This window comes from Polyodon spathula, chromosome 1 (genome assembly GCF_017654505.1).
Source record: "Polyodon spathula isolate WHYD16114869_AA chromosome 1, ASM1765450v1, whole genome shotgun sequence".
In the NCBI taxonomy this organism is placed as follows: Eukaryota; Metazoa; Chordata; class Actinopteri; order Acipenseriformes; family Polyodontidae; genus Polyodon; species Polyodon spathula.
This window is the reverse complement of record NC_054534.1, coordinates 56,358,369-56,373,216: the sequence shown is the minus strand read 5'-3', so window position 1 is coordinate 56,373,216 and position 14,848 is coordinate 56,358,369. Positions and strand designations below refer to the sequence as shown.

The window sequence follows — 14,848 nt, the reverse complement described above, 5'->3', positions numbered from 1 at the left end:
TCGTGCATACTGATAAATCATCTCCTGATCACTCATTTTATCACCAAACTCCGCAATAATGCTGTTGGATAACATGGAAAGAAGTCTGAATACAGTATAAGATACACGTGTTTGCAGGTTTGTACGCTCTGTTAGTTTTAAAAGGAGATTATCAGAGGAGGTATAATAACTGGTAAATGCGAGATTGCAAGATTGCATTTCATTGCACTGAAGATGAGCGTCTGACTGCTGGAATAAACACACACGAGGTACCCCGAGCCGCCTGCATGCTACAAAAATAATCTTAAGTGTACGTTTCTCCAACAAATGCGATCCAAGTCATTATTTTATTACTATAATCTCATTGTAGATTGCTCAGATCTGCCCCCCGCCAACCCCCTCACCCACCACGGCTTCTCTTGTCCCCTATCGGTTTCACTCTGCCATTGAAAGGTTTTCTCTGCTTTTTCCGGAGAAAAAAACGACTAGAGACCTGTGCTTGACGTCTTTGTTGATGTTGGACAGACTAGAAAGGGAAAATTGTAATATCAGACCTGGTCCGACATTGGACCGCAAAGAGTTAATGTCTGTTATGGGGTGATCATATACAAGAGCTGTAAACATATGTACTCTATACTTTCTTGGTAAAGTACCAGATGTGTGATAGCAAAGGTAATTGAATAGAATGAATACTGTCTTCATCTGCTGACTGTGTTAAAATGCACTTGACATTGCGATGTGTTGGAATACAGTGCGAGTCTTATTACACGTGACTGTGTTCTTCGCATTCAGCTGTTTCCCATCTGGTATTCTTTTATTCAGCTCAATGTGTTTTTATTCCTCTAGAGCGCGTTCTCTTTCTGTCCTTCATCAGGAAAGAAAGTGGCCCCTGCTGTTGTCTGTGCTAACCTGAGCTGACTCCCAGGTCTCCATGTGCAGCTGCCTTGTGTGGTGCTACCGTTACAGGAAACTATGGCATTGCTGTGTTGCAAGGTTCTTATGATGAGTGTTAAGTGGGCCTGTTTCAGGAACATGTAGTTTGTTCTAAATGTTTTTTCAATTTTAAATAAGGACCAAGCAGATGAGCTACAATACAGTAGCGCTTAGAACAATCATGAGAGGCATTATTATGTTCAAAACTTCGATAGTGAACATTTTTTAGTTTTAAGTTCCTTTTTGCCTATCATATAGTTACTGTGCAGCTGGTAACATGTCATTGTGTCGTGTGATTCACCTGTCTGTTCATGCTGAAAGACTGATGAAATTCTTTTTAAACAGGCTTCCGGGCTCTACGTGTCTCTGTAAACACAGCTGGAGGATTCATGTTTGGCAATTCATTATAAGTTAGCGGTTTTATTTGTGTTGCAACCCTTGCTGGAGAACTCCCAAATCAGTATATTTATCTCTAATAAGCAGACTGTACAGCTGCTCTATGGAGGGCCTCTGATTAAAATGAGCACAACACGAATAATTTAGTCTAGTCATAGAGAACTTTGCTGAATAAGCAACAAAAACCTTGATTCTGCAGGTAAAGATTCAGCTGGGAGTTATTATAGATCCGGAACAGCATCTTCTTTTTACAGTGTACTGACTGTATCAATCAGATTCATATCACAGCTATTGTATTCATAAACGTTAGTGTTCAATATTTTATAGTTTCTACAATTAACAGAACAACTTATAACTGTTGCTGTTACTTGGTAAATCTAAGATTTTTCACTAGACCCAAAAAGGTAGATTATTTAAGTATAATTCTACAGTGTACCATGTACTATAGTACTGACATTTGGTTTTCCATACTAACTGCCTCATATCCTTAATGTTCCAAATCTATGTTCCTAGCATGCATGCTGTAGTAAGTTGCACCCTTTGACTGAAAATGAACCTTTGTTTTAACTTTTGTCATTGTTTTAAAACCTTCTTTTTAAAAGTGCCTCTTGTGTATTAATTTTGAGTTGCTGCAGAACATCTAGTGGCTTTCTGTAGGTGTCCAGTTCCACACAGGAGTGGTGTCTGTGTCGGACCTGGATTTGAACCCAGTATCTCTTCTTCCTTTGGCTACCACACAATAAAACAAATATGCTTGCAGTAACCGTTGAGCTATTACTTGATATTGTTTAATTATTACAATATAAAAAAAATTAAAAAAAGAATGAGTGCAGTACTTTGAACAAAGTCATTTAGCGTGTGTACTACAACATACATTAGGGTTATTTTGATCACTCCATACCACTCTGAAAAAAATTATTAAATGGAGCAAAATGAAAGAAATTGTTAATTTGCTTTTCACATTTGAAAAACTGATGCATTTTTATAACCAGTTGACAGCTTATTTATAGACTGCATTTCAAGTTTAATTTAATTTTACAATATTGCTGTACATCAGTATTTTAATTTTTGTAGTGTACAAATTCTGTGCAAAAATAACATTGTTGCTTTCTCAAGAGAAACAGAGCCTTTGAAAAGTTAAAATACAGCTTAATATTGATACAGAAAGATCACACGGGTAGCACATGGATTCAGACTGTACTTGCCCATATAGACCACAGTAGATAAGTGGATAGCCCAAATAAGATACCATTTCCTTTGTTCTTTGATGTTCTGCTAATACCCAAAACAAATGGCTGGATTGATGTACAAGACGGTACAATGACTGTGGCAGGGGATATTTTAAGGCACCAGTGGAGGAGCAGATATATAACAGCTCTTTGCTTCTCGTCTCTAACCTGCCGGCTACTTTGCAAGGAAACTTAAGAACTTTACAGTATTATTGTATGTGCCAATGTTTTGTGTATACAGTAATCAGTTCATATATTGTAGATCATACCAACGTTTTTGTACACTGTGTTGTATGTGGTCTGTGCGCTGCCATTGCAGATAGTGTCATGTGAGCTGTTCAGTGTGTTGATATGTAAATAAATCCTGTTCTCCTGATATGTTGATCTTCTGCCTGTCACTCAGCAGTGAATACACACACCCACACAGCAGATGGCTACTCTGTTACAAGCATTAACACCCTTTATCTTTCTAAACAAGGGATTTAGGGGAGCTCCCTAATAAAAGCTGAATCTCAATATTCAATAATCATGTGAATATAGTATTTGTTACAGCTGTAACAATTTATACACAGCTGTGTATAATAATATGTAAAACAGGATTCATTTATTCACCTTTTTACATATCAGCCCTTAATCTGTTCCCACTGCATTCAGATACACGACAGACTAATATATTTACAAGGAAACGTTCACTTGTCACATCTTTCACACAAAAAAAAGCCATGTTTTTCATTTTAATTCAAAAGTAGTTAAAGTATTTGGCAATCTGTGTCCTATGTTTTCCTGAACGCACTCTGCATATTCCTGTAGGGAAAATATGAGGATTAGGTTAAGATTTTCCCAGGGAAAATGAGGCCAAGATCTAAAACAACTCGGAAGTGGTTTGTGCAGCGTCTCTAATGTGAAAACATCCCCTGCCTCAATAAACCTTACTAGTGTATGGTATGTTAATCTGATTTGAGAAAAGGAAACATGAATATGGGTTGCAGGTCCCTTCCTCCTACAATATGTAAGGAGTTTCAGTTCACCAAAAGGCACGCACATCCATTCATTTATATTCAAATGTACTGGTACAGTTTTGAAAGAAGCACATGCTAGATAGCAAGAATGTCTATCTTTTCATTTTTGAAAGCGATTTATATTGATTTACAATGGAAATTTTTTTTCCAGAGAAATGTTGTGCTGTGGGCAAAGCCTCAGACAGGACAGAACAGGCAATATTTTGGATGAGATAAAAGTATACCTTAAGTTCAACTACAGGATCTGCAGGGTTTTCATTTTATTCTCTGTTCACTGTTAAAAGTAGGTGGAACCAGAGACCCTGTTGTGTTTTCATGTTAAATTGCTAGCATTAGCACTAAGTCCATCGATTTGCATATTTAAGTAAAATCAGCACTGTTGCATTGTGTTGAGATCACATACTGTAGATTTAAAATACGAAAGCATTGTTTTTTTTTATTAAACCACATGAATAAACATAAACAAGCTATTTACACTGTATCGGTATATTCTGATTTAAGAGAAATAATCTGCCAAAAATATAGTACTGTAGTTTTGGTGCATTTTAAATTCTGTTTTTTGTGGGTAAACCATTCTTGATACTGAATGCATACTGAAGGTATTAAGCATTACGAGATACAAAAATTGATGGATTTGGCAACAACCCTAACTCCTATGGGAAGGCTGAACAACTGGGCATTTACTGTATATCCGAATGAAACTCAAAGAAAATAAAGCATTTTCTAATGTTAGAATTCAGGTTTCTTTTTGAGTTCCATTTTTAAATGATATAAAAAATGGCTTGAAAAGAGTAATGCTGGAAAGGGGGTCTGTTTTTTAAAAAGTGTTTTTTTTTTTTTCCTTCAGGAATAACCACTGCAAGATCAAATGCACTATTACTATACATTCAGTCAACTAAGCTGGCTGAATACAGTGTGTGAGTCTGTTGACAATATAATACTGGTGTTATGTAACCTAACCCTAAAGCAATTTTTTTCTTCTGTTAAAAAAACAAAAAACAAACATGTTATAAGGGAATTCCCATGCTACCTCTAGTAATTGAAAACAACCAGACATGAACGCAGAAGGAAGAAGCTTGGATTTTATGCCTTTGATTTAAAAAAATAAACACAAATTTCATGCTCTTTAAATGAATACAAGTAAAGGAGGTGGAGGACACAACTGAAATTACCTTACAAATGGTTTAATTTTCAAATGCATGGCAATGGCCCCAAGGGGAGGGGGGGAGGGGGCGTGTTCTTTTCCCTAGGAAAACTACACACAGACTCGTCCATACCAAGAATAAGCTACTGCGTTCACATAGGCGCAGTATAATGCTTTACAGTACAGGAAATACAGGCTTATAGTTATTAATGTTAACGTGTTTATCCTTTAAGATCATCATTGGTTTTACAACAATGCCACATCACATCATCAATGGCCCTGTGTGTCTGGCTGTGTGTCACACTGTACGTGGTGAACATGATAAATGCCTTCATCACACTTTTATTATACACTCTTAACCTTGTATAAACCATTTTAAATTGATTTGGCTATAATCCGATACATTTATTCAAATATTGTTTAACCTGTGCATTAACTTTTTCCCATTCTTACCTTTGTGATTATGAGGACCCTCTAAATGTGCTTGCACCGGTTACAAGTAGAAGTGGCCACAAGTATCATTATTTGTTGAGGACAGCAGTTCGACATGTTTTACTTACAGCATAAGTTCATCAACTGTACTGATACCACATGAATGCCTTTGTGGCACAGTTAGTTGACAGCGATGAGTGCTGGATGTCTGAAGTGCAATACGTATGTCACCCTAAGCAAAATAAATAACAATGTATTTTAAAAAAGCGATTGTTAACATTTTTCTTCTTCGTGAAAGGTAAATCCACATACTTGCTTGTGAAAATATAAAAAGTGCATTAAGCTTAATTTGACACAATTACCTTTTCTTCCTGTTTAGTAACTAAGCGATAAATGTAAAAACTGCAGGACTGTGGATCTCAATAATTATCAATTATTTAGGTATATATATATATATATATATATAGGATATATATATATAATATATATATATATATATATATATATATATATATATATATATATATATTATATATATATAGCTGCTTGCTTTATGATCATTTCTTTTAGCTGCTTGCTTTTACACACACAAAGTACTGTTCTTATCCACAAACATTAAAATCACTGATGCACCATACCATTAAGTCAAAATAGTTAATAGTAAATATTCAGGGTTTTAATCTTGGCATTTTCTTTTAATCGATTTAGTCACCCCATCTGGACGATTAAAGAATCAATTAATCACACCCGTTTGCTATAATATGCAATTGTCGTGAAATACAACTAAAATTATTAATGCTTCACTTGGTGTTAATGCTATTTTTTGCAAGCCTTTATTAATGACACCTAATGTTTTACAGGCAACTTCAGTTTGACAATGCATCTCCCTATTACCCATTTACCACTGTCTTCTCCACCACTCTCCGCCATCTTTCTCGATTTTTTTCTCACGCACTGCTTTTTGCTACAACACGTGGGTACACTAGATTAATCGAACAGTGATTTTTTTAATTGATCAACACCCACAGGCATGATTAATCTTTAATTGATTAAACCCCTAATATATATATATATATATATATATATATATATATATATATATTTTTTGTCATTGTGCTGCATTGAAAAATATTTATTATATATAATTAATTTTTATTATTAATAAGAAACATCTGCTACAAATCAAGGATTACTGTATGTTCTGGTAGCTCTTCCATTCTGAGTGCAGGCTATCGTTCCATAAAAGTGTGTATGTGTGTGTGTATGTCACATTATTTCCGTATGTCTTTTATCTGACAAATAATAATAAATAGTAATCATACTAATAATTTGTCATTTAGCAAGCCAAATCGGAATATTAACAAGCATTCAGCTACCTTTGGCTTTTATGTTTGGGGTATTACTTAGCCATATTTTAGGCCTGCTTTTCAGTCACATATGTGAACGTGCAAAGGAGCCTAAACTGCAAATATGAACGGGGTTGCAGACCTAAATACGCAGCAGCCCAGGGCCAGCCCAGTACTATGAACAGACTTAGTTATGTGGACAGGATGGGTTACTCTAAAATTCTGTTTGGCACTTAATTTAGTTTTGTTTAGCCCTCGAATATGTTGATCAGTCGCTAATTGGATACAATGTTAAAGTTTTAAATTCTTTAGCATACTCACAAGCAAAATATATTGCAGAATCAATTTCAGTTAATCATTCTTAATCGCTTTTATTAGGAATAAGAAGTAATGTCTTGGTTTTAGTTTCAAACTTAAAATTGTTTTCCATGTAGTTCCATTATCATTCTGACATCCTCTGCTGCCGCACAGCCCTTCCCTTTGCTGTTTGTAATCAGCTCTGTAAAGCATGCACTAGCAGTTATGACCCTCTATGGAAGACGGCTAGCATTCTTTTCTTGTTGTTAGTGGAAGAAACTTGACCTACAATTAGCCTAAAAATAACCCTCTGTTTGTTATGAGCTAGTGAGCGAATCAGCAAGCAAAAAAAAATTGGATCCTTTCTTGCCTTCGTAATGCTGCTGAGATAACAAATTATAATAACATGTTTTAAATTTAACCAACATAAAAAAAAAATAAATAAGTTAAGTAGATCAAGGAGAAAAAAAAGCAAGACCTTGAAATCTCTAATATGGAGCTGTGCTTCTTGGGATGAAGGTACTGTTGTTCATAAAGAACTCTCCATGATGTATTCTCTTTTAAATGCAAAAGGGCTGTGGTTCTAACAAGCCACCCTTTTTTTTTTTAGTGTGTGCTCATTAAACACAAACCATTGCATACTGTAACCTTTGTTCTAAAAATAGCCTGTGACGGCATCTGTATATTAAAAATACTTGTTTAAATTAATGACAACCGTATGAATAGAGCTTTATGGTACTACTTGTCTGTGTTTACTCTGTCATCTGTGTTTTGGACGGGCAGCCCTCCCAATTGCATGTTATCAGCCTGCACAGTGAAACATGGTCTAAGTGCTGCCTGATAGCATTGGGAGTTAACTTGTAGTTTTGTGGCACCACCCATATTCTGAATTACATCACCACGTGGAGCTGAACAATATTCCACCTTTTTAAAGGAAGTTTGCAAACAGGTATCCGGGTGCAGGCACTGTACTGTACGATACCAGCATGACAGCTTGTACTGATTTGTTACACTCAAGCAGGAATGTAGACTGAAGAAGGAGAATGGATTTTTTAAAGCGAGTTGTCCCTGCTGTAATGTCTGGGGATGTGGTGTTCGAGGTGGGGAGCACGGTGCGAGATTGCTCACCCAGGCTTCTCAAAATGAAACGTGTCAGCCTGCTTTCCATGGGGCAGACTATCGATGAGGATGAAGAGATGGGCTACTGCGGGTTCAGATTACACAAGTCAACTAGAAATCGACTGAAAGGTACAGTATGGCACAGCTGGACTGCAGCCCTGGCTTTGGCCTGGTGCATTAATAATTTATCTGGTCTTACTGATAAGTAGCATAGGCAGGATGGTGATTTCTCACTGGGGAATTTGTGTGTCAAGAGTGAACTAAGCCTGGCCTTATTATCCAGTGTCTCAATTAGTATTCTGACTGTATTTTATAGAACAAGAAGCTTTTCAAAGTTCTGGTTAACATTGTGCAACAGTAGCTTCATAAGTGTTTATATTTTAAATGTTGGAATTAAGTAGCCTAAATATTTGCAGTTGTAGGAGAATGTTTGAAAACAATGATTTGGATCAACTTCAGTTAATGTTGAAAGTCAGGATTATGTACTGTATATGAGCACCATATGTCAGGTCCCAGGACAGTAGTGTGTGCATACTAATGTAAAAAAAAGTGTGTGCATACTAATGTAAAACAAAAATACTTCAAGTTGTGGTTGGTTTGGTGACACTGTTCACTGTTCACTTCATTTTGTTTTCAATTCTTCTAAGCTAATCCTGGTTCTTCAGCATGGCCCGATTGAAAATTGAGCTTGCTAGGATTACAAGGAAGGGAAGTGGTTACTAAAAATACTAAACAAAAACTAAAATATATTTACAGTGTTGAAACCAGTTTAATGGCTTAATCCAGTAGTTGTTTGTGTAATATATTGTGAAAGTAGAGTGCACCCATACTAATGTAATCTACTAGCATAGTTTCTGAACAACTCCTTTTGTTGAGCATGCAAGGCAACTATATTTGCTTATGAAGCGTGCAGCATTATAGGACTTACCTTACTTCAAATTGTAACCATTGTTCATGGAAACACGTACTGTGTGAGTGTGCCCGAGAAATGAGCATTGAAAACTTTGTAACATTGCAGGTGTTCTAAATTATTGTATTACCTAACAACTTTTAAAGAAAAGACCACAGTTCTAATCAACTTTGTGCCATATTCCCCTGAAAAAAATCCATCAAGGTATCTGTGATCTCATCTATTCTTGTGGTTTATGGAATGTCAGAGCCTGAAATGCATAGATGACCCTAAAACAACCCTATAAATTGTTTCAATGTTCTTATATTGTAAAATAAGTCAAAATAGTATATGCACATGAATGTTGCAGAGAACATCAAAACAGTGAATTATGACTTCTGCATATTTTTACAATTATCTGAGTTTGAACTGTAGCTTTCACCAAAACTAAATTATACATGGCTGCTAGGGGTATGTCCACACATGCTGCAGCTTATCTAGCATATGTAGAGTGACATATTTTGATACTGGCACAGAACAAACCAAATGGTGAATTATCTCTAGGGTGCAGTATCTTGATACCAAAAAGAGGCAGTTGGCTTGACAGTGGTTCAGCCTTTCTAATTAGGAAGTGGGATGCAGAATTGAGGCGACATACAAATTTACCATTTCAAAGTGGGTAGAAATGGAAGTAAAAAAAAAAAAAAAAAAAGGCTGTATTTTGTACAGCTACAGTGCAAAGCCAGTTAGTCCATGTCCAATATGGGTTATTATTCTTGGGCTTGAAATCTTGCCATATAAAAGTGTGTCTGAGTCAAACCTATAACAAGCTTATGTACAAAACACAGCCAAATGTTACACTGGGAGGGTTTTGATATCTTTGCAGGCTTTTTGTTCATCAACGCTAATCCCTTTATTCAAACTTAGCTGTTTTTGTTCATGTGAAATATTTTTCTGGCCCATTGCAGAAATATGATTCCACGAAACAATCTTCAGATGACTAAAACTGACTGTTAGGGTTGAGTTGGTGTACCAGTTTTGTGTTTACCACAGTTTACATTACGGTATTCCTGTTATGTTACACTGCAAATATTTTAGTTATGGTATTCATCAGTTCACATTATGTTCGTGTTCCTAGGAACAAAGAGAAGGAAAATGCCATTTTCAAATAAACACCTTTTTATTCAACATCCTGTGCAAAACAAGTCTCAGTACTACTCGGCTTTCTCGTTTAGCCTAACACATACCATCTACTTCTACCTCACTGTCAGTCACCATCATCACTACTGTTTTGCCTTTTGCATTTTTCTATTGCAAACATCAACATTTCTCTACTGCAAGCATGCTTCTAAGCCAGGCATTGATATTTGCAGCCTTGGCAAAGTGTCGGAGGAAGATCTTGTTGTGAACTAATACTGTATTGTGGTAATGGTTTTGAAGGAAACTATCAATGCCATAGAATACATGTTTCAATGGCTCAATTAGCAGAGACAAGCGACTGCAGCAACATGGTATACCTATTCTCAAAGCAGTTTTGTTTAAACAAGTTATTTACAATATTCAAACTTTTTTGTGGTAAGTGAAGAAATATTTTTTTGTACAAACTCAATATGTGCAATAATCATTAGACACAAAATTGGAAGCTAACTCGTGCAATGTGACATAAACATAACATAAATTATGAATCCAGTAAACAAGCATCTTGGTTTTGCAATATGTATTTAACCCGTGCCAAAAATATATAACTTTTCTGTGCTCCTAAATAATAACTTGTATTAGTACATTTTTGTGTTTTAAACCATGTGATTAATAATTTCCTAATTCTGTTTACCATCAACTAAGCAAAGTTTTTCTAACAAACTGCATCACCACATTTTTTTGAGCAAAGGGTAGATCTTATTAATAATTAGAATAATACATATTGCGACAGCATAACGTTATATTGTACAAATTTAGGGTGTTCTTTTAAAGTTTTAAAATTCAGATTGTCGTAGTAAAATGTAACAGCCAAAAGTTTGAAGCATTCTGTAAAAGTATTTCTCCATTTTAATTAAGACTTCATTTTATAACTTGCATGACATACTGCGTAGCGTGACATTAAGATTACAATAATATTCTTTTTAGTTCTGAAACCATGGAATTTTATCCCAGCCCACTCCTAACCGTTAGTTTAAAAAATAAATTAAAAAAGTAAATGACTTTGTTTGGTTTAGATACAGTTGTATGCTGTACGCTCAAGTAGGTTAAAAAAAAAAATCCACTTGATATGATGCTTCTCAAGATGAGCTTGACATACTTTGCTGTGAACTCATTATTGTCGAGTTGATCGAGTTAGAGCCATATTATGAGCCAGTGGTGCATTTTAACAAGTTACAAACCTGTACTGTACATTAAATTACAGTGGAATCAGGCCCCAGTGGTGTTCCAAAGTTTTGGGGCATAACAACAAAAAGCCCTGTCGCCCATAGAACTCAGGTGAACAGAGGAACACAGAACAATCCAAGATCAGTTGAGTGAAGGTTGCGTGAAGGGGTGTAGACCGATGAGAGATCAGATACATACTGTGGAGCCAAACCATGTAAAGCCTTAAAAGTAAGAAGTAAAATTTTAAAATCAACACGAAACCTGACAGGCAACCAGTGCAGGGACTCTAGAACATGAGTGATATGATCCCTTGCATGTGACCTTGTCAGGATACAAACTGCTGAGTTCTGAACATGTTGGAATTTGGACAGTGCGTTTTTTGAGATGCCTGCAAGCAGAGCATTACACTATTCAAATCTCCAACAAATGCATGAACCAGCTTTTCAGCTACAGAAGCAGAAAGGATTAGTCGCACCCTAGCAAAGTTTCTAAGGTGGAAAAATGATGCCTTAACAGTGTTCTTCACATAAGGTTCAAAAGTTAATCCAGGATCAAAAATTATTTCTCATTTTGTATCTAAACTCAAGCATAGTACCATCAACTGACAAGTTGACAGCATTGGTTTTACGTAATTGGTGGGCAGTGCCTAGCAACATAACCTTGTCACAGTCTTGTCACAGTTAAGATGCAGAAAGTTTTGTGGCATCTAATTCTTAATATCAGCAATGCAAGCAGAGGCAGCAACATCAAATTTAATATGCACATAAATGTGGGTGTCATCTGCATAAAAATGATAATTCAGGCCATGTAATCTTAGTATGTGACCAAGGGGAAACATGTAAATACTAAATAGTTGAAGGCCCAAAATTGAGCCTTGTGGGACACCAAATGTTACCAGCCCAACCTCAGAACTAAAACCACCAAGAGAGATAGTCTTGATGCCCAGTAAGATAAAACTGAAACCATTTTAGTGCAATTCCAGAAATGCCAAGAAAACCTTCTAACCTATCAAGTAGGATAGCATGATTTACAGTGTTGAATGCAGCAGTAAGAGTTAAAATTGATAACGCACCTGAGTCAGCTGCGATAAGATCGTTCGTAACTTTAACAAGGGCAGTTTCAATGCTGTGTAGTTGTCGAAAACCAGATTGCAAAGGTTCATGGAGTTTTTTTATTTGCAGTTAGATGGTAATTTAATTGCAAAGTGACAGCTCACTCTAATATTTGAGCAAGACAGGGCAGATTTGAGATGGGATGATAATTATTAAAATTATTCAGTCATGTTAGCTTTTTTTAGGCACTGGAGTGACTGACGCCATTTTAAAAGCATCCAGCAACACGCCAAAATATTTAACACCAAGGGGCTAAGACTTGCAAGACAGGAATGAAAAAGAACAAACGGAATAGGATCCTGTAAGCATGAGGTGGGTTTCATTCAATGGACAAGATCATTAAGAGATTCAGAGGTAAGCAGTGCGAAACAAGACAGAGAGGACCCAGCAAAATCAGGCAAACTAAAAGGCTGTACAGAAACATCATGAGAGGAGGTGAGAATGTGCTGGGGAAATGTTATCAATCTTGGTTTTAAAATATTCTAATAAACTGTTGCATAACTGACATGAAGCTGGTAAAGTAAATGAACAGTTAGACTTTAAAAACCAATCAATGATATAAAACAGGTATCTGGGATTACCTAGATTATTCTCAGTAATATTTGGAAAATAGCTAGATCTGGCTGTTGCCATAGCATCCATATATACAATCAATGATTCTTTCCACTTGTGCAGATGTACCGTTGAACCAGAGTTCCGCCACCTGTGCTCTCTTTTACGACAGCAAGCCTTAATAGAGCGCAGTTGGCCATGTACCATAGAGCACTGCGAGTATAATTGACAGACCTGGTCCTAACTGGGGCCAGGGTGTTAAAGTATTTACTAGGGAACTATTGAAAAGCTGCACCTTTACCTCCAGTGTGTTAGTCAGAGAAAGCAGAGAGTGAGAAAATAACAGAATCGGAGAACCTAGCAGGGTCAACTGAACGCCAGTTTCCAAATTTTACTGAGCGTTTAAGGATAATGTGAGGGACAGTAAGTTCCAAATCAAGTAAAATAGCCATATGGTCAGAGATCATATGGAAAGTTGGATGGAAAGCAATAGGGCATTTAGTAATAACTAGGTCCAGTGTATGACCTTGTTTTACCTTTAATTTGTTATAGTTATTGGCAGTGGGATTGGATAGAGCTGTCCAATCCTTGTTGCTGTCTGCCGAGAAGGTTAAAGGTTTTGCAGAATGTAGCTCGAATTGGTCCAAGGAAGAAAATGCATTAAAAATTAATATGCATTATCTGCTTTTGATGTGCTCATATTTTATTCACAAATATCTGAATATAGATATTTATATTGGTGAACACTTTGTAGACATTTTCTCCTCATTTATAATCTTTGGCTTTTGTCTGAGGCCTACAGTAAGTACTCTGTCACCTATTGACCAGGAAAGTGCAAACAGGCTTTTGTTGAGCATCTGTCTTGTCTTGACTGCTCAATGAAAACAAGTTTCTTGTTTAAAGAATTGAATTAGGGTTTTAACCTGTGTTGACAAATGAGTGATCTGTATAAATATAGTAGACTGGCTCTGCCCATTATGCCTGAGAGCAGTCTCTAGCCACACTTACCCTGGAATGGGAAAATAATATTATAGAAGATACAATATCAGCTACAGTTTTTCGAAAGAGATCCAGCATATTCAGTAATGAAGAAGTACACAGACTACCTCTACCCATTAAGCCTCAGCAGGCTAGTCACACTTACCCTTGAATGGGAGATTCATATTATAGATTCAGTTTAGAGCTTTTCTATATTTATTAGGTTGACTGTGTGGCAGAGTTCTTTTATTTTTTAGTTTTGATATTTTTGGGAAGGCAGGAGTTTCTTATCCTGATCATTATGATGATGGTAATAGGTAAAGTGTTTTTTTCTTACTAAGAAGGAACGTGGCAGTCAAGTTGTAAATCACGTTACAGAGAGTGCAAGGGAAGAGCAGGGGAAGACTTATTTTGGGAGCAGTTCTTGTTTTAAATAGAAAATGCATTATTAACTAAATAAGTGAGTGGTAGAATATAAATTAGAAATTGCATTCAGTTTGTAATTAAAATAATATTACAGTATAATGGTGTGATTATACCAGAGTATAGTTCAGGTTTAAAGACAATAAAAGTTTAAAGACCTTGGTGTTACTTTGCACTTCAGTTTTTTGTCCATTTTTATTGTAAAGGGTTGTGGAATAGCTTTTTTCCATCAAGGTTTTATCATTGGTCTTTTATAAATTGAAACAGTGAGTAACTGAAATATATACTGTACCACAGCAAAGAAGCACTTGAAGCATTACACTAAATTCAGCAGTTCTTGTAGGTTCCTTCTGCTGGGTAGTGCATTTCACAGCAAAGACTCAACCGTGAGCACCAAGGTGCTTTCAAAAGAACTCCGGGACAAAGGTGTTGAAAGGCAGAGATTAGGGGATGGGTATAAAAAATATCAAAGGTCTTGAATATCCCATGGAGCACGGTCAAGACGATTATTAAGAAGTGGAAGGTGTATGGCACCACCAAGACCCTGCCTAGATTAGGCCGTCCCTCCAAACTGGATGACCGAGCAAGAAGGAGACTGATCAGAGAGACTATCGAGAGGCCAATTGCAACTTTGCA

General features: G+C 36.3%; 1 protein-coding gene across 19 annotated transcripts in view; it reads left to right on the top strand.

Moving 5' to 3' along the window:
- The window catches only part of LOC121319840 (protein furry homolog-like), a 183,340-nt gene that overhangs the window by 49,626 nt on the left and 118,866 nt on the right, over positions 1-14,848 (top strand). For 11 of the 19 annotated variants that reach the window (XM_041257872.1, XM_041257802.1, XM_041257785.1 and 8 more), the window contains exon 1: positions 7,724-8,023. The exons of 4 other annotated variants lie outside the window; for them this stretch is intronic. In XM_041257872.1, the coding sequence (XP_041113806.1) occupies positions 7,819-8,023 (205 nt within the window). In that variant the 5' untranslated portion in view covers positions 7,724-7,818. Of the gene's footprint in view, positions 1-7,723; positions 8,024-14,848 lie in introns of those variants that run through there. 4 more of the 19 variants (XM_041257864.1, XM_041257854.1, XM_041257794.1 and 1 more) reach the window with 1 other exon arrangement.